This window comes from Leptosomus discolor, chromosome 2 (genome assembly GCF_034619465.1).
Source record: "Leptosomus discolor isolate bLepDis1 chromosome 2, bLepDis1.hap2, whole genome shotgun sequence".
In the NCBI taxonomy this organism is placed as follows: Eukaryota; Metazoa; Chordata; class Aves; order Leptosomiformes; family Leptosomidae; genus Leptosomus; species Leptosomus discolor.
The window spans coordinates 51,928,508-51,955,484 of record NC_141392.1 but is presented as its reverse complement, the minus strand read 5'-3'; the positions used below and the strand labels follow the sequence as shown (position 1 = coordinate 51,955,484).

General features: G+C 40.1%; 1 protein-coding gene across 1 annotated transcript in view; it reads right to left on the bottom strand.

Moving 5' to 3' along the window:
- Positions 1 to 4,064: 4,064 nt before the first annotated feature.
- The window catches only part of PRKN (parkin RBR E3 ubiquitin protein ligase), a 629,698-nt gene continuing 606,785 nt past the window's right edge, over positions 4,065 to 26,977 (bottom strand). Inside the window, exons 11-13 of the mRNA XM_086460407.1 lie at positions 21,103 to 21,189; positions 8,217 to 8,334; positions 4,065 to 4,174 (exon numbers count right to left, since the gene is read on the bottom strand). Coding sequence (XP_086316533.1) covers positions 4,065 to 4,174; positions 8,217 to 8,334; positions 21,103 to 21,189 — 315 coding nt within the window. The remainder of the gene's footprint in view (positions 4,175 to 8,216; positions 8,335 to 21,102; positions 21,190 to 26,977) is intronic.

Sequence of the window (26,977 nt, the reverse complement as noted above, 5' to 3'; positions counted from 1 at the left end):
ATGTAAAGTAGTACATTCGTCTCTTTTTGCTGAACCACTGTCAGTGCTGTGCTACTAGAGACATCTGGTAGAAGCTGCTGAAGGACTATCAGGAACAATTAGACATGTGGTTCCTTCTTGTGGCAGCTTTGGTCCAGTGCTGTCTTCTTCAGGCTTTTCTGTTTCTTGAAGAGGAACTGAACGAAGCACAAGAATTTTGCTGCCTGGGAACAAAATCTAGTTGTTAAGAGCTATACTGCAGTCGTCCATCTCTGTGTAGGGTTTCTCCAGATCAGCCATCACCATACACGTCAAACGTTGAATCAGATAAATTAAGTCAGCAGGAGCTAACCAATCTTTGGAGTTGACAGTACGCTTTATCCTTCCTATCTTGCTGCGTTGCTTATTGAGCTTACTGCTCCCGATGATTTCCTTGTGTAGTGGTTTGAGCAGCACAGTGAACATGAGGAACATAGCACTTGTTGTTACCTCAGAGTTTGGGAATAAGGGCTAAATCTTCCCAGTCTCCCAGGGCAGCAGAATCTCTGGGAATCTTGCCTCTCACCTCCAAATGCCTCAGGTTCCCCTCCACAAATGCAAATTTTACTTCAGTTTACATGATCTACAGGATCTGTAGGCAAAAAGCTTTGCTAAGGTTTGCACTATAGATGGTACCTTACTATTCATATACAAAAAAGCAAACCTCACTGCTTGCTGTCCTTTGACAGTGTGACTTTTATTTCTGAACAGTGGCATAATGTTTATTCTGGAGTGCCATTCACTGATTTTTTTTTAAAGTGTACGTTTTTAAATTAAATTATTTGGCTTGCAGTTTGCAACGAGATAAGGCAGACATGTAAATGATATTTTAGTCAAAGTCACGGCTCCCAAAATATTATTTATGCTAAGCTTTGAGATATACTTTTTCCTGAGGGAGCCAAGCTGTTATATATTTTCTTTTAATCTACTCGGTATTCAGTTTTCACTGCCAGCTGGAATTAAATATCAGAGATTTTTGTTGTTGTTATAGAGCTATATTATTATAGGGATAATTATTATTGAATATTTCAGCATACATCCTGTACTTAATCCATTTAACACACATTAAAAGGAGCCCAGATTGCAGTACTAAGAACAAATCTCTAATTGTTTTAATCTGAAAGATGAAGGTTCAAGGTAAAAAGAATTCAATTAACAAAGGCGTAAAAAGATACAGATTTCTTTTTTGCTTTATATCACCATGATAAATCATCTTCTTAGAACATATAGTTAAATTTTAGTGTTTCCAGAGTGTACTGCTAGTAGAGAACAGAAACCCACAAGCTCCTGAAGACTTTGCATCTGCTTATGCTCTCAGGTTGGTTTCCCTCTTGTTTTGTGCTTGAGTCCTGTTTGTCTTCATTACCCCCATGGCTGCCCAGGACCACTTCCAGAGATGCATGTGCCGACCCAGAGGGAGCGTTTGCCAAGGTTGGCTTCATGGACTCCAGCAAGCAATGCCAGTTCCTAAGTTTTTAAAAAAGGAAGACTCCCCTCTCCGCACGAACAACAGAACCAAGAGTGTGTGGGAGCTCTGCAGTTCCGTTCGTCCTGTCAGCAGCTGCGCTGCGTCTCTGGCAGGGATGTTGCTGTCACGCCTCTAGCCATGACCAATTGTACTTAAAACTCAGCAGGCCCCGCCATACACGTGCAGAACAGGTCTCTGCAAAAGCCCCTGAGGCTACCAAAACAACTGGGTAGCTAAAGTTGGGTGAGATGAATTCCACTCTGATATTTCAGAGCTGAAATAAGACGAACAGTCTGAATAGTCACTGAAGACTTGGTTTGTTCTGTTTTGTTTGTTTCAAATTACAGTATCAATTAGAAACTTCTTTTAAGTTTTAGATTTTTTTTAAAAAGGCATTTTCCATGCCAAAAAAAAAAAAAAAAAAAAAAAAATCAGTGTAGGAAATTTTAGGTCCAATTCACGCATCCCTGTAGGAATTCCAGCATTCTTACAGTGTCAGCAGAGCATGAATCCTGATTTTTCATGCCCTTTAAATTGTGGAAACTATGAGAATCTCATTGTAAACAGAAATCAGGTTTCTTTGTGCATGTATGCATACAGATGTGTATGTATTAACACAGAGAAGATTAGGACATGTTCTGTTAAAATCTGCAGGAAACACATATTTTTGGGGGGCAGGATGTAAATCTGGACTGTGTGACGCAACCCTATGTGAAAAGGGCCTACAAAGTCAGTCTCTAAAAGTGAGTCAATGCTGGAACTCCTTTATTTATTCTCCTTTCCTGCCCTTGCTTATGTCTTAGATAAATGCTCATAGTCCCATCCTCTGCCAAGTTCTCCCCAAGAAAGAGATGTTTCTATTCTAGCCTTATGACTCGTGCCTGCCAGGCCCTGCCCAGGCCGAAAAGAAATACAGGAGCTGATCTATAGCCCATTGACGTTAAGAAATGGGCATTGTCCTCTTGTTGCCACTTCCTTTCTCTCTTATTTTCTAAATTCTACCAGTTCACTCTCTCATTTTTGGTATCTCATGCCTTTATCCCTTTGTTTCCTCAGGCTTTTAATGTCACTTCCAGCTGAGACAGGTGAATACTCCACTGCTTTTAGCAATTGGACATTTCTGTAGTGAGCCTGGGATTTCTTCATACCTCAAGCTTCTTGCCCTGCACTGACTGATACAAGGCATATCTGTATTTTCAGGACTCTACAGTCATGCTATACAAAATATTAATTCAAGCTTGATAAAAGAAGTCCATGGCCCTAGAATTTATTTTGTGCTAATCGTATGTTTTAATTAAAGGGCTAGTCTCTCAGTTGGGAGTTTGAATCAGTCAAGGAAATGCGTGACCCACCCAGCATCTTTGTACTAGCTTACTCTGTATTCAAATGAAAAAAGACATAATGTTTACAATTTTGACCACTTTATTTATTGTGCGTTTTTTTCCAAAACTGAATTGTGCAAATCCTTACATGGCATGTTGGATGTGGACAGTACCCATTTCATTTCAGAATGAGACAACAATTCAAAGCACACCAAACAGTAAGATGGTTCAGGCTTGGAAATGCTAGTAAGCTTTACCTACTGTGTTAACATTGTAAAATGAAAGATGTCCCTCTGCCCCGCACTGTTTGAACTGTGAATATATTTTCAGAAATATACCCATATTCTAATTCAATTTAGGAGAATGATGATAGAGAAAACCCCTGAGAAGTCTCCTCCTGCCTCCCTTTGCCATGCCCAAAGTATTGCTGTAAGCACAAGAAAAATTAAGCCCTCTGAGCCTAGCTTGCACAACAATTAATTGCATCCAGTCACCACTGCAACAACAGTCACGGTTAGAGCTGAAACTGCATCCTTAGCTAATCTTCCAATGGTAACAAAGTCTATAACGAGTACATAGGCAGGTTTCATATTGCATGTTACAAATACACAGCCACAAATATGGCATAAAGCTGGATGTTTCTATGAGAATTTGGTTTGAAAGCAAGAGCCCTACAGAAAGCCTGTTAGGAAGGAACCCTGAGAAAACACTGAAGAGCCACAGTCTTCCCTCTGCCAAAAAAGCTGTTAAGAAATACTGCCTCAAAATCAAAAGTTGTGCTGAATGAGCAAAGGAGTGGTCAAAGAAAAAAAACAGCTGATGCAGGGAAAATCCTCCACCCACCCTTGACACTCACGCACTCACACGTACATATGCAGGCTGCTCCCTCTTGCAAGAGGTATGGATTCCTGACTATAAATGTCAAGCAAAGTTCCTCATAGTAACCCCATCTGCTCTCCGTGCTGGCAGATTGCACAAGTTCAGAAAGGCATAACTTACCCCTCTCTGTACCACGATGAGCAAGTCTGTCCATTAAAACAATTACTCTTTTTACTTTGTGATTTTAAACCCCTTGGCATAACTGCAATGTGATTTTGGTGTGACTGTATACGCAAGAAAGCAAAACCCAAGAAACTGGGCCAACTTCTGAACTCTGTGTCCCTGAAACTACTAGGAGCTTCATTTAAGCAAGGAGTTCAGAATTTGGCCCTGATGAAAACAAGCTTTAGCAGCAGCACAGGCTGGCCCCAGCACCACTAGTCAAACCAGTGATCTCCCATGCAGGTTCTGTTCCACTCCAGGCCACAGTTCCAGCACCACTCAAATCTGCACTGAGGACGAGGACATTTCATGTGCATGCAGCCACCTGCAAAACAGCAACAGAATGGCTATGGTACTTGGCAAACACTTAGAGATGTTAATCAACAATTAACAGTGTTAAAATCAAGTTTCTTAGGCATTCATTTACTAACCAAGTAGAATATTTAATAAAAGAGAAGTACAAACCCAAAGAATATTCTTGCTGGGCTTTCTAAAACCTGCTACTCCCTCTCTTTTTGGGGTGTAACGTGCTGGTCTCACTTGGGGGACTGCAGGAGTAGGAGGAAATTAGAAGAGACTGTGGTAGGGATAGGGAAAAGAGATGACAGAGTCTGTGGCCTCTCAAAGCAGACATGGAGATGTTTGCTCAGGGATACTCTAACCTAGTCCAGCTGTGAGCCAGAAGATGAAGAAATTTCAATTCTTTTTTGAATTTGGATTCAACAACTAAGATATTTGCAAAGAGAATAAATCAGGAGATACAGACTTTAGTGGCTGACTGCTGATTATATCATAATGACATTAGTAATTTAAGTTGATTTGACCTTCTTAGAATCTGAAGCAGCCTTTCGATCACATCACTGTTTCCTGTGTGTTGGGTTTCTTACTTGCCCATACTGTGAGAGCAGCTTTAATTTCTCTGCTCACAACCTTGATCAAATGTTTATTTTGTAATATACAAAACATGAAAATTGTCAAAGGTCATTATGAAATACACTTCAAATGGAAATTATGTTGCTTACCACACACAAAGAAATCTCTTGTATAATTCAAACTGAAAGAAAAGCATGCAGTATTAAGAAATGCTGAAATGTCACCTTGGTTTGACTCCAGATGGTGATAGGAGGTACACGGAGTGTGTGTTCCCTGCTGTATGACCTGCTACCCTTACACCACCTTTTTCATAAATGCCACTCGAAAATGATTCTCAGAAGGTAAAAACAGCAGGAGACAAGAACTGGTTTGTTAAAATAGGCCTGTCTGCTTCATCTGACAGAGAGGGAAAACTACCTGTGACGGCAAGGTCTATTTGTCAGTTTATATCTTTGTGTAAGAAATGCAATTTGCCAGATATTTTAATCTTATTTAAATGTAAGCATACCAGTGGACAGTCTCCATGTTATGCTTTACTTAAGGTTTAGGTCCAATCCTCTCTTATGATTTGTGTTAAGCCGTCACTGGGTAAAAGCATCTCAATCCTGGTGAAGGACCCAAACCCCAATAGGCAACTTCTGTCAGATGTGTGCTCTACCTGCTAGGCTACATAAATCATGTTATGTTTTGGTACACAGCAGCTGAGATCAGCAGTCAGAGTGGAGAGTGCCTCAGGCAATGTGGCCTACAGCTTTGTGAGTACAGCAGTCCTCTGAGGGACATGGATATGTGTTTAAACTCAGACTGGGAACTGAGCTGTGGGAAAGTGTTTCACTCTTTCACTTCAGCTATTACAGACAAGTTATTGGCGTATAGAAGTATTCTACATTGCCTTATAGCTATATAGGCTATTACAGGAAAGTTATTGACATAGAGAAATACATGCTATTCTAGAACAGTTATTGGCATTGTCACTGTCCCTTGTAAAAGACAGCATTCACAGAAGCATTTGGGGAGGGAAGGCAGAATTACTGTCTTGTGCGTAGTCAGTGTACTCCTCCCAAATGAGGACTGTTGGCAGACTTCGGTGTACAATCGTCAGCCTCTTGATAACAGCTGTACTTAGGCAGAAGTGAAATGCTCCTTTCAGTTTACAAATGTCAGCCTAGAAGCTGGCACGTGCAGAACCCATGACTAGAGAAGAAAGCAAGCACTGCACTTTTTAAGCTTCATGCCTTAATTTCCAGAATCACAGAATCACTGAGGCGGGAAGGTACCTTTAGAGATCATCCAGTCCAATCCCGCTCTGCTCAAAGCAGGGCCAGCTGAAGCAGGGTGCTCAGGGTTGCATCCAGTTGGGTTTTGAATGTATCCTAGAATGGAGACTCTTTCTGGGCAACCTGTTCCAGTCTTCATTCACCCACACAGTAAAAAGCATTTTCTTATGCTTAAGTGGAATTTCCTGTGTTTCAGTTTGTGCGCATTGCCTTCTGTCCTTTCAGTGGGCACCACTCAGAATAGTTTGTCTCTGTCTTCTTTGCTCGCACCCATCAGGTATTTATTTATCCAGTCCTTCTATCATCTCTGTAGCCCTTCATTGGACATGCTCCAGTCCGTGTCTCTGTGGTACAGGGGAGCCCGGAATGGGACCATCACTCCAGATGTGTCTCACCAGTGCTGAGCAGAGGGGAAGGATCACCTCCCTCGACCTGCTGGTGGTGCTGTTCCTAATGCAGCCCAGGATGCTGTTGGCCTTCTTTCCTGCAAGGGTATGTTGCTGGGTTCATGTCCAACTTGTAGTTCACCAGGACATTCAGGTCCTTTCCATCAGGTTGGCCCTCAACCTGTACCGGTGCATTTCCCTTTGTTGAACTTCATGAGGTTTCTCTCAGCCCACTTCCCAGCCTGTCAAGGTCCCTTTGAATGGCAGCACGATCAGCTGATCCCAGTGTGTTGAAACATTTCTAGTCTGCTGCCATGGCTTTGGCATTTTGCATTATAAGGTGCTGTTCTGACATGGGTCAGGCTATAAGCAAGAAATGGTCTTTTCCTGCTTATTATCCATTTAAAATAAATATTTTCTTTCAAAGAAAAAAATGGCATTTATTTCCTTTTTGTTACATTGGCAATTTTTACAAGCAACATCCCTAAACACTAGTGGGAGTTGTGTAATGGTGTCAAATAGGGATATCCTGTTTCTGACAAGTGACAATTGCCTGTAATTTAACAGTAAATATTTTGTAGCAGAGTCTAAGAGAAAGTAAAGGTCCTAGCACTGTTTGAAGCCTGATGAGAAGGTTTTTTCTATTTGGTTATGCACAAACCGTTAAGTATGAATAGTCAAGATTAGTATTTGTCTATTTCTAATGCAGTTCGAACTTCTGATTTCCAGCCTGTTTTACAAGCCTGTGAAGAGTTTTTTTTTTACCTACCCCTCTGTTATCTCTCTTCTGCTGCCCACCTTACTTTCTACACTTTGCCAAATCTTGTCTCGCCTTCCCACTCTTGAATTCATGCTTTCTTTCCTTCTGTTTCTTGTGCTTGAAGAAGTCTCCCACTTTCCATCTGCCAACTGCCTTCTTTTCTTTCATCAAACCCCAGATTTCAGGATTTTGTCCTATTTCTTTCTCAGTAATATTTCTGTGGTATCGCTGCTTGAAGTGTTCTCTCCTTGCAGTTTACAGTGTCTTATTTGGTGTTTTCAGCATCCCGTTTGAATAAGTGATGCAACAAAACTGAGAAGCATCCTCTATACTTAATATTCATATAATATTTAGGCAATAATTTTAATATATTTTAATTAATTAACATAAATACAATTAAATCTTGGAACAGCATGAACCTGTAGGGTATAGCCTGTTTACTGTTCTTGTTCCCCATTTAAGCACCCCAGTGCCAGGAGATTACTTTTCTTCCTACATGGAAAGCATTGATTGGTTGCAACCAGCTTGTCAGGACTCATGTTTCTTCCGCTGACTTGCTTTTCTACCGTGGGCATGTCACTGGGTTGAGATTAATCTCATCTAAATTCAGCTATATACTGTGTAGACACCTACAGCAGGACTAATTCTCCACACCTCATTTTTTAGTTGTGATTCTTCTGACCTGCATTAGATACATGTTCTGTTTTGTGTGTGAGATAAGTTTTGCCCTACAAATGTCTATTTTTTTACAGTGACAGTGGAAAATCTAGACAACTGGCTGGACATTCAGTCATATGGATGCTACATCCAGTGTCTCTCTCTGTCTCATTTTCCCTGTCTCTAAAATAGCTGGGCATTTTGTGAGGCTTAATTAGTGGCTATAGAACTAAGTGATTTAGACTTAGTGATTTCAAGATAATTTAGATAAAGTGACAGAGGGAAGATTCAAGCTCTGTGTGCTCTTCCTCTCTTGGAATAATAATGTGCATATGTACACAGGCACGTTCATACATTTGTATTGTAAAATGAATTTTAAAAGACAGTTAAGTACAGGATATCTAATAAATTTACCATTTTTTTCTACTGGAATATTGCAGCTGGGGCATGGCTTGGTTGTCTTCTTGATTGTTTCTCTAGATGCCTCTTCCCATCGAGCTTGCATGGCTGCACGTTCATCAACTACATATCCCTGCAAAGACAGAGAAAAACCACGTGTGGGCACAATACCAAAAGGCCACACTGGGACACGATGGCTACACTGCGGTGGTAACTATTTACCCGCGAGAAACAGACAGCAGTGACTGCAAGGCCAGGTAGGCTGGACTTTGTGAGAGATGCAGAATTTTTGCTTCAAAATGCAAACTTATTTTCTCTCAGCGTGCACGACACGTGTTGGGTTAAATCCCGGGCTGCAGGGTGGCGGGGGGAGCTGCAGCAGCTGGAGTGTGTGCCATCCTGGGGGTCCTTCCTACACCCAGCTGCAGCACAGGCTGTGGCCTCCCTGCTGCTCCCCTCCCCAAGGGGCTGGCAAAGCCCCAGCAGGAGGACACAGGGGGCATCAAGCCGTGCTGAAAATGCACAAAGACAGGTAAAGCAAGAAGTCAGACGAACCCGGCTGAGACGTGACATGTTAGACGCCATAGGTTTGATTCTGCTTCAGGGGTTAAAGCCCTTCTTCCATGACAAGCAAAACCACCAATGCAACACTTGATAATACAGAATGGTGAGGTCCCTGGAAGGAAACTGTTTTTCATAATAAAGCGTACTCCTTTGTTTCAGAGGTCTAGATTTAATTAAAACATAAATCTATATAAATTTAAAAGACCTTAACAGGCGCAAAGAAGAAACACAAAAATTTTTGAGAAAAAGAAAAAAACCCAGTGAACAATGAAAGCAAGTAGCTCCCCAGACAGAAGGACCCAGATGGAAAAAGTGATCATGAAGTGTTTTAAAAGGGACTCCTGTGTTTGTCCTATTTATGACTGGGACAAAATTACATAATCTACACAAGTGTCCTACTTGGCAGTTTCCTACCTAAAATGATAGTACAAGGACAAAAGAGATGGCAGTGCCTTGGGTCGTTTCTGACACACAAGGTTGGCAACTATGTGAACAGTAGCTGTAAACAATGTACGTAGGTTCCAGCCTTGAAGTTCTGCTCTCTCCATACATAATGTGGAGTTTTTTCAAGAGTGTGGGAAAATGATGAGCTTAAACTAAATTGTATCATTTGTAAAAATTCCTGTAACTTCTTTGTGTGTATCTTCTAAATACTTTTAGGCTATTATGTGGATAGACTTTTAATATTTATTTACATGGATTTTTAAAAATATATTTATTTCTAATAAGACAGAAAAAGGAAATTGGCCCAACTTTTAAACATGCAACAACCATAACTCCTCTTGATTTCTGCTCAGCTACTACTGATAAAACCTGTGAGTTGTTGCAGTGTCAGTAAGTAAGACCTAGATTTTATTTCTTGGTTGAAGTCACTTGAGTTAAAATGCATTAACGAAGAGCAGCATCTGCAGAAATTTGTTTCCAGCTCATTTGGTGGCCATTGCAACATGCATCTTAAAAAAACCCGAGACTTTTTAAACCACGAAACCTCAAAACTGTGTTTATGGTATTATTATTTCTTTTATTTTACTACCTACATCAGTCTCCTAAGCCCTTGCATCTCTTTTGTTGCTCCTCTCTTAATATTCTCCAATTTGCTAATATTTTTGATGTAGAGGTGACAAAAGTGAACAAAGTCATCTCAGCTGTATCCTAGAAGTGACTTTTACTTTTGGTGCTCTGCTTCTGGAGAGGGAACTCGGCCCTGCATCCCGCTGGGTTATTCAGCCATTCGCCAAAAGGATACCTCTATACAACAGCACATTAGGAAGTTCTGAGAAACAGAAAAAGCCCTCAGGCCAATAGCAAAGAACATAATCTAGTAGTGGTCTTGCAACACCTTAATCTTTAAGAAAGGATGACTTTAGCAAGCAATCTGAGCTAACTTAGAAAGGCCTGAACACAAGACGGGGAGAGTGGGGAATGCTTGACCTGGGCCTCGGTTTGCCCAGTGACAGAAAGAAGATGAGATTAATTTCATCTCATTGTAATGGGAGTTAATTATTTAACATCCATACAATGATTCAAGATGAAAATCACTATAGCAGTGACAAAACATTGTTATTCTTTTTAGAATACTAGCTATGTGAGAAGACCAGAAGTATTTTTGATTTTTGTAGTCAACCCAGAAGAGCTTCACAGTGGCTTTGTTTTTCCCAAATGATCCAAATCCAAACTCTGTGGTTCAGTATTTGGAAACATACTTTCTCCTCATCTTCATGTCTTTGTTGTGCACTAATAGCAAATTACACTGAGGCAAAATTTCACATGCCAAATTGCTAATTTGATTTGTATAAAGATATTTGATCTTAGTTCTGAAAACAAATACAAACTTGGGAGAGTTTAGGAATAACTAAAATAAACAACTTCAAACCGCACATACGCAATTCACATAGGAAGAACAAATTGCTGAAAACAGCAGAGTGAATTATTATACTAATATTTTCCATTGCAAAAATGCTAGCATGAAATAGATGCAGCAGCATGATATTTTCACCCCATTAGAGCTGAAACATCCCTCCCATGCCCAGTCTTGCTGAATGCTAAGTTAAAAACTTCCTGCTGCGGGAAGCAAATGCAAAGAAACGGTACAGTGATGGCATCCCTCTGATTCAGTAAAGAAAGCATACCATACAGAGCCTCCAGTGTTCACATGCTTTATTTAGTGCTCCACATACAATGACTGCAAGCACATATATATTTATGGGCATTTTTCCCTCAAACCATAAAGGAAAAGTATATGGCAGTTCTGCACTATCAGTGTCTATTTAAATCATGTTCTTTCATCTTAAGATAACAAACCTAATCTCCTTGACAATGGCCTAGGTGATAGAGCAGGTCTATCAAGCAGAGGTGCCCCTCACTTTATTTGGCCTGCCTGGTCTTGGATAGGAAGTTCAGAGGTGCTCCAGGTATGCATCATATATCAGTTTGCTGAGGACAGGAGACTTTGATCACTTGCGATGCTGGCCCTACACAACATGCCCTAGTTCCCCAATTGTTGCAAAATATTTGTCCCAGCACTAGTGAAAAACTACTAGATTCCATCCGCGCCACTTTATGAATAATTTTTTGATTCTCAACTGTGCTGCACGTTATGACCAGGAATAAATAGCTATAAATAACAGGAAGCTATAGTAAGAGCTGTTTCAAGCATTTTTCAACACCCCTCTTGCAATATTCCCTCAGTGAGACAGGGGAAAATGTCTGTCTTGTTATGTCTGGGTCATATTGGAGGGCATAGATTTACTTCTATTCTGTTTCTATGCTGAGTCCTTTGGAAAAGCTAACAGGGATAAAGAGACCACAGAGACTTGTGAGCACCTTACAGCAGTATGAGAACATGTACATGGAAAGCTTTGTATGCAGTTAATCAATATCAGACGGTACTGGAAAAAGTCCTACAGAGACAGAGAGCATCTTGAAATAAAGTGTCCTTCCTAAAGCAGCATCTCATTCAGGTAACGGGGCACATATCAACTTGCTGGTAGAACTACATGAAGTAAATGAAATATGTGTTCACAGTCAGCAACTAAGCTGTACCATCCAGATTAAAAACATTTATGGCAGAACTTGTTCAAAATACTGGAAGCATTAGATATATAATGTTAAGTTCCAACATCCACCACCTTATATACTGTCTAATGTAAGCACACTTCTTCTATAGCATGCTTAATTTTGCCTGGCACAGACAGCATCTGAAAACTGAAGACCCTTGATCCAGAATAGCATATGAAGCTTGATTCGGAATAGAATATGAAGTTGTTAACATTATGTTGTGCTTAGCTTTAGTGAATGTAATTTCTGGACTCCTGCTTTTTTGTTCTTGGTGCTTAATTCCTTTCTGATAAGCAAAAATCTGGTCTTGCATAACTAAAAAACGTATCCTAGTGCAGCTTCCTTTAAGTCAGAAATACCTTTCCTTTTGATCAGAAATGATTGATTTTAAGATAATTTTCCTTGGAAAAATAAGATTTAAAAAAGTATGTAAAATTATGACTTTATGTGAAATACTGCATTTTTAAAGGCTGAGATGTCTCAAAACACAAAGTATAAGCACAAATATGAGAACAACTACGGATATTTGGAAGCATTTGAAAGAAAGACAAAGGATAATTCCTTGTACAGAAAGCAATGTTCAACCCACCATAACATTTAGCTTAACACAGCGCACTAATAATTTTGGGTTGGAGCTCTAAGCAAAAGTGGCCTTGTCTGATCTACAAGGGATGGGGGCAGTACAACTTACTTTTCTTTTGTTTTCTCAGCTTCTGCTGGGCTGTTTTATGAACGTGTTCATGTGGGTTAACCTCCTGTTGTGTTTAGTGGTGTCTTTTACTTCAGTTGTGGGGGAAAAAATAGCAGATGTCTAGGGCACTAGATAGGCCCCATGGGCTTTGGGAAAAAAATGCATTATTTGAGTCATTTAAGAGTCAAAATCTCACAGAGACATGTGCATAGCTAAGGGACTAGTGTTCTAGTCTAGAGAAAGATTCGGCCTAATCAAAACACTAACATATGGCTATAGATTAGCAACAGGAAGGATATGCATCAATGGGAATACGTTTCATGCACAGGAAAAATAGAGGTGTCAGTACCACAGTGATCCAGTTAAATGCACATGAAGCAGCTTTGTGTGAGCCAGTTTGTCTGGTGTGCCTAGGGAATTCTGCCATAAAAAAGAGCTGCTTTGTAATGACAGCAGCTAGCTAAAATCAAAGTAATACACACAGGGTATTGTGTCTGATACAAGATGAAAGAGACTTTCACTAAATAAAATCAGAGCACTCTGGTTTGGTGACACTGCACATCAAGGTTCTCACTCTGCATGTTGGGGCTGTTCATACCATCATGAATTAAATTCAGGTAGCTAGTGAATACTGAATTTGCACTGCTCTAAAGCAGAAAAGCCAATCTAATACAGGTCATTCTTTGATAACTCTTTTCCATGAGTGGAATAAAAAACATGCCTTCCCCTGTAAGTGGCAACACAGCTGCAAATGACTGTCAGCTTAACCTCATAAACAAAAGCAGCCTGTCACATCATTTTACTTTATTGTTCCCAAAATAGGAAAGCTAAAATTCTCTCTCCCTAGTTCCCATCTATTTCTCATTAGGCAGAAAGTTAAGACCTATTCTCAGATTTCCTCCGGTGCATCTTTATTTATAACATAGAGATTAATTTTACAGGACATTTCCCGGTTATAGTTATTTTTCTTGGTCCTTTAATTAGGCATCTGTGGGTTGAAATGTCCTGTGCTTGACCTTGTGAATATACCAGCTACTAAACCCCTGAGCCTCAGTTTCTTTTCCAATTGTTTAAGATACTTTAGACATCAAGCTAGGTGTGCCATTTTTTGTACAGCCATGTTTTATTTAACTTTTAAAATTTATCTGATGGAAAAAAAAAATCAATGGTCTAATAATAGATGTTCCACATTTCGTACTGTGACTCGGGACTCATTGAAAGATGTTATTTATAATGAATCTCTTCAGTAGCTCTTTCTTTCAATAAAATGCAGTGAAATAATTCATGTTTTTTGTGGTCAGCATTTACTATTTATCATTTTAATTAATTTTCCCCCTCTTTCGAGTACAGGGAGAAGTTTCCATAGAAATGCTGTGTGTTTCTCATTTTAATTCCTGCCTGTAGTACACCATTTCAAATACCTCACCTTCTGTTTTTCACTGTTCTAAAAGCAGTAAGGAAAGTTTGCCAAAATAATGAAGGAACAATTTTGAAAGTGATAGTTGTAATATTTAGAGCATAAACTCAAAACGTTGGTAACGAAGAACTGATTCAGAAGATCATATAACAGTGGAGTCCAACATAATATGTATGTTTTCCCTAACAACTCACCCTTCCCTGAAGGTGCAAGCAAAGAAAGCTTGCTGCTTTCTTTATACGTTAAATCAGGAGACATACTGAATTCTGTAATTTTTGTCAGCATTTTGTTTTTCTGTTACAATTGAATATGCACGTTGCATAGTTTTTCAATGCCGCAGCAATATGGTAAGAAATACACCAAGCCTGATTTTCATGAAGGGTTAGCCAAATATTGCGTATCTTAGCATTACAATAATTAAGGTAAGGATATTTGAAAGAATCTTTATTTGGGAATTCCACATTAAAATCAAATTTCGAAATATCTTGCGCTCATAATGGGCCAGTATGTTCTGCTGCATAATTACAGCAAACCCCCATCTACATAGAAACCAGGCTTCACAACCCTACATGGTTGCTGGTAATCTACAGGCATAAGAGATTAGACAGATGTTCAGTGGATGGAAAAGGAAGCCTGGGAAGCAATGTCTGTATATTTTATACCACCTGCTGGCAACTTCGAGACCTGCATACATGAGACAATTGCAGGAAAAGATGGGCCGGAGGCTCACCTGCTGTCCAAATGACATGGGAGCTTTTTCAGGAACCGCATTACAAAAGGCTTCAGCAGGGTGCCAGGTGATGTGACAGACTCTCCTGGATGTGTGCATGCACATGGGCATGCTTTTATACCACACCTGTGCAGCAAAAAGCATTTCTGGGAAGTGATCAAATGGGTCTGCTTCAGAGCTGATTGTTTGCCTGAGAGATCATGACCAAGTTAGGTTTGAGCCCAGAAACTCTGGTTAGGATTGCAGTCAGGGCCCCAGTGGCATGTGCTGATGAATAGGATCAGGTTTGCACTGACTCAGCTGAGGCACGGCACTACTTTTGGTTCGGTCTGATGGGTTCCCGGGCTGACAAGGGGTCTGGATAAGTTTTACACTGCCAGTGGCAGAAAAGCGAAGTTAACATCTGGATCCTGCATTAGCTAATTGAGTACTGTAAGGACTGTAACTCAAATAACAAACAGCTGCATTTTGATATGGACGTGGTAGGTTTGGGGACAGGCTTAGGGACTCGGGTAACCGAGGCCTCCAGCTCAGGGCTCCAGCTGGGACAGGCAGTATCCCACAGGTTTGGAGTGGAGTTGAAGTTATGAAGATAAGTTTTACAGCACTAGCTATGAATTTACACTAAAACAGATTGTAGATGAAGGTTTAGAACCTGTAGCTTTGTGGCTCAGTAAAAATGCCATTGCTGTTTCTTCTAAGAGGCCACAGCCTTTGTGCCAAGCCAGCACCACAGGCCTCAGGACCCATCAGGTTTTCTCTGGACTTGTCTTGGCCTGCCTAGAGATTTGGTTCAGCAAGTGACAGCCACTATCTAACGAGCAGGTGACTATTACCTATTTTGCTTTTGCTTTTGTATAATTGCATGTTTTAACACTGTTACATGTATTTTTGTAACTAACGGACAGCAATAACAAGTATAGGTACTATAAGCAGAATGAACAGTCTCTGATCCTAAAATAAAATGCTACACGGAGAAGTAAAGGGATGGGATGATAGCAGAGGCCTTGAAAGCACAGGCACAGGATGATATGGGAGGCCTTGGAGCTATAAACAACTCTCCAGTGGTCAGTTACACAAATGCAGCCTTGAGAACTGCATAAAAGCAGTCTTAGGGATAACAAAGATAACAAAGGTGTAACCAACTTAGGTAAAATACACCATAGATAGTAAATTTGGATCCAACATCAACTTGCAAACCACTGAAGGAGTGTGTTAACAAATATGTAAAAGTGACCCCAAGCAGACCATACAGTGAGAAGGAAAAAAAAAAGCATCAATATTAACATCATGCTTGTCCTGGTAAAGGACTCACTATGCCAGCCCGTCCCAGACGGAAGCCATTGAGCCTAGGACCCAGAGAGGTAGTGGAAGGTTAAATATAACCCCAGAGAAATGGGTGTTACTAGAGAATTTGCACATCCATTATTTTAACTCTATACTATTTGAACTATGTGTCCTAGCGTTATTGTAAATGGACTAAAAATAGTTCTTTGATCAGCTTTCTAAGACTTTGATAAGACTAACAATAAACTTTTTACTTTGCATATACAATGAACCTGGTCTGAAATTAACACTTTTAGCAGGTAATGAGGTTTTCAATGTAATAAAAAGGTGGAACTTCATACAACCTGTTCTGTAACCTGTGCACAAGAAATTTGTAACAATTCTTAGCTGCACTAGCAGCTAAAGATACATGTTTAGTGATGGATTTTGCTGGACTGCATGGTTTGCAGGGCCAGGGTTGCTTGAACTAGCGGGAATTAAGGCTTGGACTAAGACTAGGTATGGTCTGACAGGATTTTGAAGGAGCTTGGATTGGAGCACGGAGCAGAAGAGAGCCCTCGGCAAGCTTTAACACTTCAACCACTGTGGACGCTTTATCTAGGCTTAGGTTTACAGCTGTTGCTGGCCTAGGGTTAATAGAGGGGTTTGTTCAAATGAGATGAACTAGATTCACATCTGGGTCCTACAAAGACAGCCCAGATTGTGTTTGTGGGATAATAAATTAAATGTTGGATGTTCTTCTAGGTTCAAGCCTTTGAATGCTGGTTATTGGAGGGATTTGTGCACAGCTGCACTACAGAAATCTACTATGAAGTTTAATTTATTCTCTTTACTAAATTCACAGCAACTTCTTAAAAAGCAAGCTTGCTAAAAAGCTGTTATCTTTTTATGATCCCACACTCATTGGCTTGGCAGGACAAGATAATTAGCAGCTAAAACCATCTTGGGAAAGTTTGTCCATAGAACCATCTCTAAAATACACCTTTTTATTACCTATTTCATCCAGTTTGTGTCATATTTTTCAAACATTTATATCTCTATGTCCCACATTCTGTTCACTTATTTACATATGCACCACTTTTACATCAGCGCCACTGCTATTGGTATTATAGTTTATCTTGCAGGTGTCTTATTAAGATGCCCAGCATCAAAACAGTCCTGAGAGCTACTCTGTGTGTGTTCAAATCTAATATGTGGTTACATTTTATTGTCCAGTTGCTAGTGAGCAAGAAGGTGCATTATTATCCTGGTAAAAAGTAAACTGTCTAGAAAGGTTTTGTGCTAGGAAAACTAGGCTTCCTCCTTACTCCTTCTGATGTCTTGCCAAGCACAGGCCCCCTTCGCCGCCACCGCCATTTCTGCTTCCTGGACCCTCATATTTGTCCCATGTCATCTCACAGGCTTATTCACAGAATCACAGAATGTTAGGGGTTGGAAGGGACCCCTGGAGATCATCTAGTCCAACCCCTCTGCTGAAGCAGGTTCACCTACAACAGGTCGCATAGGACCACATCCAGGCAGATTTTTAATATCTCCAGGGAAGGAGACTCCACAACCTCCCTGGGCAGCCTGTTCCAGTGCTCTGTCACCTCAAAGTAAAGAAGTTTTTCCTCATGTGGAGGTGGAACTTCCTGTGCTCCAGTTCGTGCTTGTTACCCCTTGTCCTGTCACTGGACACCACTGAAAAGAGCCTGGCCTCAGGCTCTTATTCCCATTCTTCTCTCTTCCTTCTCCTTCTGGAGCTTCCACTATATTTCTGACAGGTCACAGTCACTCCTGGCAGCTCTTGGCTTTCATGGACACTTGAATGACTTTATCTCTCTTCCTGAGGGATCTCCTTCTCCAAGGCTTCCAAAATTGGTGTCAGGCTCTGAGGGCACCACCAGACTTTGCTGTCCCAGCCCAGTCCCTTGATAATCCTCCCACCCTGATCATGGCCCAGGACGCCATGTCAACCCCTGGGGCTGTCAGCCCCTGCCACAGTGACACCGCAGCAGGGCCAGTCTCCAGCTTCCCACAGCCCTGGCCTGCCTGGCCATGGGCCCACCTTCCACAATTTTGGCCCATCCCTGTCCTCAGGGAAGTGCCAGGTCCTACCCCAACAGACCCATGGAGAGCCTCCAGCGAGCAGATGGCCCTTGCAGTGCCTGGCACACAGGCCATTAAGAGGGCTGCTTTGAGTGGCACCGCAGCTCTTCCCACTGTCTATGTTGCCATCAACTTCCATCTACCCAATTCCTCCACATCAACACTCCTTTTTGGCTTTTCTTCCAGCTCTTTCACACTCCTCATGCTCCACCATATTCATCTCTATCATGCTGACTTAGGCATAAACCTGCCCACAGTGTTTCCTCTCATACTGGGAATGTCAGACACTTGCAGGCATTTGCAGAAATGTGGACAATGGTCCTTTCACTACTGTAGCCACTAGAGGCTAAAGAACAACCTGCATTCTTCCTATAGAAAATATTTTCCTGAGACTACCTGTCCTGCACCAGTTATGGAGAGGAACAAATTGGTGTCAGTGTGTCTGCTTGACCCTGAAATCCGAGCAGCAGGAGTTGCGACAATAAGATCTGTTTCTAAAATAAATTATATGTAAAGGATCCGGACAGTAGTCAAACTACAAGAGCTGAAGACAGCCCTGGAAGTATATTATTCCTACCTTGAAACAGATGATGGTCAACGATAAAACAATTCTTCTCACTGCCTCAAAAAGCCGTACAATAATAGCAAGTTAACTATGACACACAGGGTTGTGCATGTAGCAGGGGAGGGTCAAACAGAACTAAAAGGCTGAAAGCACAGATGCATAAATGTTTAAATCAATCTCAGAGAGAGAGAGGTGAAAGCAGCCCCACACGTGCTTCTTGGCATATATGCCCCACAAATGTTTTGTATGCATTGTACAGTGATGTTCTATGCGGGATAGCTTTGTAGTGATGCTATTCGCATGAAACCGAATCTCACCAGCATCTGGGCTTGCCTTGTTTTAGCCACCTCTCTCTCAGTTTGCTCGTCTGGTCACAGAACATGAGGGAAACCATTCCTTCAGTGGCACATCACCACCTTGTGGAGAAGTTTAATTAGTGCAGCTCTCTTAGACGAAAAGAAGGTTGACCTAAGTCAATTAACTTCTGCTTAAGTTGGAGTCTAGATGAATTTGGGGTAGTCTGTGGTCTTGTCTATACTGGGGAACTGCAACAGCTGCAACAGCTATTCTGGTACTATCACTTAGCTGTTCTGGAACAGCTCTTTGAGACTACAGGAAATTTTTCAGGAACAGCAAAAATGTTCACATTACATGGGAACCGCGAAAGTAGTTAACTTTCTGAAGTCATCAGGTCTAGTTGGGTGCAATTCATGTGCTGAAATACTGGACCAGATGGATGAAGTGCTCCCATTGTCATCAGGAGAAGCTGAGACAATATGCAAATATTTTAAATAAACCACTTCTTCCTATGGTGTTCCTGGCACACCTTTGTCTCTGACCTAGAGCATAGAAATTATACAACTCTAACTTTCCACAGAGCCAACATTGTTGAACTAATTTGTAAGGTGCCATGATGACTTACAGCAGTCTACGCAAAACTCTAAGCATAAATAGCTTAATGGATATAGGGCTCACTGTTCATGTTGAGAAATATTCAAATTCTAGCTCTGTTTAATTTGTGTAAGACATTGAGCCTTGGTCTCTTACTTTACTAGGTTATTGGATACTTTAAGTATCTCTCAATGTCTCTGTTGAAGTTGTTTTGTTTTACATAAATGTGAATGGGAGCTGGAATACTGTTCTAAGACTACTGCAAACAAACAGAGATTGTTCACAGAGGGTAGTTAAGCTGCAAATCTCCTTGTAAATATATGGCTTAAAAAAGGGAGTTGAACAAATTCATGGAATAAAATTTTGCAGATAGCTGCTAAACAAAAAATACCTCATCTGAATCACAAATCTCTAGAGGCTGGATTTTGGGTTGTATATAGTACACATGTTCCAGGACACTAGAGGTAGATACCCTGACTGACTACTAGGATACAAAATGTTTAATTCTGTCTCAACTAGTGCTAATTCTTTTTATAAATTAGAAGAGCTTCCCTAAGAAAGGTTAAAGAGAAGTATCTCTACACAGGTCATAGCCTATGCAGTGTCTCCAAAGTATGGCAAATGAACTGTCTCATGATAGCACATGGCAAAGGTCCCCAGTAGGCCTCCAGCTCCCTCCCAGTCTCTACGTTCAAAGAGGAAGAGGCCCCAAAAGCCAGCCTCAGACAGAGCCTGCCTGCAGGCACTGACAGAAGCTGGGCCTGCCTTGCTGAGAGCTGGCCTGCCACGAGTCCCCATCAGCACCTGCCCACATTCCTGTATCTGCCATGCTGGACTGTGTGTGGGCTCAGGGTTCGAGTTTCCTCTTAGCACCAAATATGCCAGATATCTGAACATACGTTTTCTGCTTCCTAGGAGCGCATCCTGGGCATCAAGCTGTGAGATATTTAGAGGATAACTCTCCTGTTCTTTGCGCTCTCTCTCTCTCTTTCCTAAATTGGAAAGACTGTGACTTATTTGCTGTGGAGAGCACAGAAACTTGAATCTCAAACAAAGAGAAATGCCAGGAGAGGAAAACTACTTCCTGTCCAGGTCTATAGCTACAATAGCTACAAAATTATAGAGCAGCCTAGAATGATTATCGTCTAACAGCTTCCAGCCTAGGCAATCAATTTTTTATTTTGCTAAGCTAAAACATAAATTATCAACAGCATTTTCTGCACAGGCTGTATAAAGACCCTGTTATTCAGTTTAAACCCCCATGATTTCCTGACGGGTGCACTGAAAATAAGCTGAAAGGCAGCAAGACTACAGAAAGCCTTTCAAAAGTGTTCACCTTGAATAGAGACAACCCCAGAAGCCCATTGGGAAGGCCGTTTCTTTATCAACTGATGGCAGAGCCCTGTGTGTTCCTGACAGAACTCAGCTACTCTATCAATCAAAGTGACTGAAATCTACTGCAAAGCCAATTCGGCAACTCTGACGTCTGGAGTAATTCAGCATGAACATAATTGCTTTTACTTAGGATTATAATTAGGACCCATTTGACAAATGTCGCTCTAGCTGGGCCAGGGATAATGATCAGGATGTAATGAGTTGTGGGATCCCTACCTTCTGGGCCATGGCTCCCTGCGTGCTGAGGAGAGAGCTGCAGTCCCCTTCATGGTATTCTTCTTTACATTCACGGCAGAACACAAACTGGAAAACAAACCAAAGCACACCAGTCATAAAAACCCATTAGGGATACAGACAGCAGGTTACAGCCATGGAGAGTCATACAGCAGATGATCTTTTGCCCTTCTCATCCCATTAAATTCCCATAATCCTCCTAATCGTGCATCTTATTATACACTCTGATCATTAACACAACAACTTTGCTGTTACTATTATACATTTCATCGTGAAGTAACATAAATACCATTATTAAAAATGAGGTTTTGCTACATTGTCCATTTAGGGACATAAAGCCATGCTAGATACTTCTGGGTGTGTTTCTCCTACAGTGAAATCTGTTTATACAAGAAGGGTACTGGCAGAAACAAGCAGTTCTGCTTTATGATGTTTGCTAATGGAAATAGTCTATTCACAGTTCTGAATCAAATGCATCCTCTATGGAAAACTATTGCTGACTTTAGCAGGGGATGATCACTTTATATAGGTCATATGAACTACCATTTTCTAGAAAATTATATCCTTGCCATAGACTTTTATAGAACAGTTTAAAAAAATCCATAGAGAGAACACAATGACAGGTTACTTAACATGGGTTTTAGGGGACCACCTCTAGAACCTTACCACATTTCTAGCAATTGTTCTGGTTTCATCTTCCTTAAATCACATTGTTCTTTACATAAGGCTTCATCAAAAAGTAAAGTCTTTTGCAGATGAGTAGAACAATTTTCCCTACCGCAGTCTGAGCTGCCTCTGCCACCTAAACTGGTTCATATGTATCAAGTTTGATGCCTTTTTTTTAAACTGTAAAATGAAGATATCTGTCTTGACATGTGTCAAAATCTTTGACCCATCAATGCTGCGTTAAATTATGTGTCCTTGAAGGTAAGAGGAAAAGTCAATAATATAAAATGGTTCTTTTTTATGCTGTTTTAAAGCTACGCTGTCTTGATGCAACTCCAGACCCTGAAAGATCTCTCAGCAGCCATTCTGACTGGCATTATAAGCAAGACTGATAAAACAGCCTTGATTTTTAGATACAGAGATGCATTCACATGTAATGAATATAGGATATCAGCAGGATGTGACACTAGAACATTTGTCTGCCACGAATTCTAGCTTTTGCTATTTCATTTTGAACTCTTTCAAGCTGTATTGTCACTTTTCTAAGAAGCACTGAAAATCATATCTCATTGTGATGCTAAAGAAACTGCACTTTTATGAAAAGAAGCACTGTGCAAGTCCAAAAGGATTGATCCTGTTATTCAGAAAGTCAGGGAGATTTGGAGTGGAGGAGTGGAATGAGTGTTCTAACTTCCAGAGATATCAAACCTAATCACTTGTTTGCTTTCTTGTCACTTTTCTCCACTATTTTGTCCATGATTTAAAATGTTTTATTTTATTTCAACTAATACTGATTTGTTAATTCACTTGTGCTGGTTAGCAAATAGCTTAACAATGGAGGTACTTTTGCAAGGTATGTTTATGAGAGGCTGCATTATGTTAGTAGAGCATAATTTAACTACAACAACTATTTGCAGTGCACTAGTGCTCAGAAGTTTCATCTGTGTTGAACACTGCTGAAACATACATAACAGAAGTACTCTCTGTCTGGATAGCTAATATCTCCAAGACTTGTTATCCCTTAACAATTAAGGTTATGGCCAGGCTTAACTGTATTTCCTACTGTATATACTATTCTCTTTTTCCTTTGTGACTTTGTCTCCTTATGAACACATCTGGCTGAAAACATTTGTCTGAAAGTGTTTTGTATACACTTGCTTTAATTACTGCCTTATCACACAGTGCCTCAGCTTGCTTTCCTCACTCCAGTCTCTCGCACTTTTCCCATGCAAGTACAATTTTTAAACCTTTCATAAACATTGAAAATAGGGAAATACTGAAGCAAGCGAAAAAACCCTAAGGCATATATTTTGCAAAGACGTTCTGGCTGCCTCACAGTGTAGTTTATGTGGCATTGCTATTTATTATAATAAAATTCATAAACTCATGCAGTATTATTTAAAGATGAGAAATGCATTTTCTTATTGTAAAGGACACTTTTTATACTTACCTTTAAAATAAAAAAACCCTCAGGACCAATGTTACCAACGCTTTCCCCATAGGCTTGCTGTACTGGAAACATGCATGAGTGTTTAAGTGGGCCTTTCACTAACAATTGCATATCCTGCAAGTAAATCCATGAGTGAGCCTGCCACATCCTTGTAATGAAACAAAGCCTGAATTTTTTTGGTGAGACAGGATACTCTGTTCACATCTTGTTAGATAATGGATGAGATGTAAAATCAGTTCTGTGGCAAAAGAACACCCTGGAGGCTGATCGGTTTGTCAGAATAAATAGGCATCTCCCAACAGAAATGTATTAAGCACTCCCTTTTTAGGGCAAAGTATGCATCATAAAGAAAAGGCATGTCACTTACAACAAAGAGCAGTTTGTGATAGTTTTATTCATTTTTTACATTCAGACATGAAAAATACAATAACGTTTCAGTAATAAAATACAGCAACTGCAACAATGTTGTTAGTTAACTTGTATTTTGTGGCTTCATTAATATTAATACAGTTATTTTGTCCTTGGAAAGAAAAGGATGTAAGTTGTTCAGTCAGGATTTAATACTTTTGCATAAATTTAATATTAGTAAGTGTTTAAAATTACTGTAAGTAGTGTAATTACTAATAATAGGCACACTTTCTTTCCCTTCATTTGCTAAAAAGAGAGTGGCAGATTACTGTGATAACATAAACAGCATATAAACTTTCTACGTCTTTGTGTATTTAGCACTTACTGTTGTTACCCTTGAAAGATTCTTCAGTTGGAAGAGAACCAATACAAGAATAAATCCCAAAGGTCCCAAACCTACCCTCTAGTTATATGCATTAAAAAGAGGATTAGCAGGGAAATCCCCAAAGCACTTAAGGGATTTAGGCACTGGAATTTAATATAACCTGTGTGCGGTATTACAAGCTTCTGAATATCTGTAAAAATGTATGAGATAGGTCTAAGCAGAAGTCCTGAATCCAAGTAACCTCAGAATAGGTGGTATTAAAAACCTCAACAGGGATCTAGATCCTGTTTTTAAAATCCTCCTATCTTTATGATCATTCAGTCAAAAGGTAAAACCAGACCAAACTCCAGTCGGCAGTATGGAATTCAAATCCCACAGATGACAGCTGTAGCCAAGAGTGAGGCTGAATAAAAAGTAAGATGGTGAAACCAGGCTGTAGTTCTCAGTTATTCCTGACTGGCCCATTTATCGTCTTTTGTTTTAAGTTTGGAAGTGAGAGCAGAATGTAGCTCTTTTTTCTTGGATGAAAGGAAAATGAGTTTGTCATTTACATGCTATGCTGGTTGTTTTTTTGGAAACAAGATTTTGCCATTTCCTTTTTCACAAAATTTCAAAGCTCTGCTTTCCCTTGGATCAAGCACAACATCTCTCATTCTCTCTCTTGCCTACTGCAAATGCCTTTTCTTTAGTCTCTGATAATATCTCCCGGTAGTGCTTCTAAAATATTACTGTTAAAATTATCTTTCTCCCGACTTCAATACAATAATCCCATTCTTGAACCCCTACACAGAGCTTGAAGTTTGAGCTTCCTACTGTTATTTTAAAGTTACTTCTCAACTCTGATACTCCTTTTCTTTTTCACCCTTACCTCCTCCCATGTGTCTACACAGCAGAACGAAAGCAAGGTTGCAGTCAGGTAGTCATAGCCAAGGTTTAATCTGCAGCACACTAGCGAACTGCTAGGGACTCCTGTGTGAGCTGACAACTCAAGCACATACCCCAATTTCTTACTAGGCTTCTGCAATCCCTGTTGAACTCTGGACTGCCACATCTTCACTTCTACACTTATGGCTATTAGCTAGACTGAAGACAGACTACGTATGATACATAGTTTGGCCAAAGTGTATCTTCCAAAACAGACATTCACATCCAGATTAAAGACATCAGGTGAGGAAAAGCACATACCTCTGGTATAGTGCTTTAATGGCTCTTCAAAATCACTGTTGAAAACTGTATCTAATGTCTACTTTTACTCTTTCTGGCTTCAGCTTCCAGCCACTGCCTTCTGCTTTGCAGTGCTCTGCTAAAATAATCTCTCAGTACCCCATATTTTCTTCCTGTGAAGGTACTTATGTATTGTAATCAAGATAACTCTGAATCTTTTTTAACCTAAACAGAGACATTTACGTTTCTCACTGGTTAAGCCATTCCTCCTCCCTCACTCCCCCAGCCCCAAATCATATTCATAGCACTTTTCTGGGGACTGTCTTGTTTTAGTCGTTAATTATGTTTGACTAATCTTTGTATCATTGCTGTGCTGCATCAGCAGAATCTTTATTTCTGGATCACTGTCAAATCATGACAGGTTTGCTATCAGTCCCTGTTGAATACTGCTAGCAATAACCTGCTACACAAAGATTCTTCACAGGAAACACTACTTTCTGTAGTATTAAAATCTGCCAGTTCTTAATCCACATGACCACAGCCAAGTGAGGCATCCATACTGCATCATCTCATGAGACAATGCTGCTGCACAGACCCTAACCATGTCAGTTGGAATTTAGCCCCCTAAAGCCTTTTACTGACATATTACAGTGATGATTTCCTTATCAGCATATTCTGTAGTTTAAAGTCTTACAAAAAATGAAATTGATTTTGTGCAATTACTTTTTCTTTTTATTACAATCAAATTTGTAATCTCATCATAGAATGGAATCAGTTCCTTCGATACGTATGATCTGTTGTCATTGAGAATATATTGACTAGCAATCTTATCAAAATTGTTTTGTCTTCTCTGTTCTTCTCCCTTTTTTTTCTTTGATCTTCCCTCATTCAGTGCTGGCTTTCTGGACCCTTTGCTACAGATGGGAATCATGAAAATCAAAACTACTGAATGAAGGTAGGATCAACATCTCCGTCAGAACCGGAGCTTTCTACCAGTAGTGCAAAACTAGTATGCAAGAGACGCAAAGGTTCCTCAAAGCCATGATGTAAGAGTGGACCATGACACATGACTACATGAACAAAGAAATACAACACAGATCTTTTCACTTTTCATTTACAATGCAGGGCTTACAAGTTTTATCTTGCCTTCTCAAATCAGCCTTCAATGCCTCTACTCACTCTTTCCTCTAAAATAAAGTCCAAAACCAAATCAAAACAGTACTACATTATAATCATAATTCATGCTAAGGGTGAAATAAACCATAGCTGACAGATGTTAATTTTATTATCTAATGAGCTGCCACAAAATGCACATTTAGTGCTATTGTAATGTTAGAAAGCTATAGTATATTCTAAAAAGAATACAAGGGAAACCAAGTATAAGATATATATGGAACTAGATAGATTTATTTTTATGTCTTCAAAACCAGTTTGGTTATATATTACACATCAAAGCAAAATAATCTAGCATTCTAAGATACTTTCACAGCTTTGATACCCAGAGCATCAGAGCATCTTGGAGTTGTAAGTGAACCACTCTCACTGTACTCCTGTGAAGCAGCGAAGTACTACAATTTCTGTTTTAGTGAATGGAGCCTAATTCATAGAAATCCTTGGCCGTACATCCCTAAAATGTAAGGGTCTTAATAAGTTACGTGGAACAAAAATGTCATTGAGGATCCACACTAGACAGACATGTCCAAGATCACATAGCAGCACTGTAAGGGAGATTTCAAATTTTGAAACATTGGACTCCTCACTAATCATCTCAGATCATTCCTCAAAAGAACCACACCCTGATTTCATAATGTGAAATCTTAGCCTACTAAAGGTAATCAGTAAAG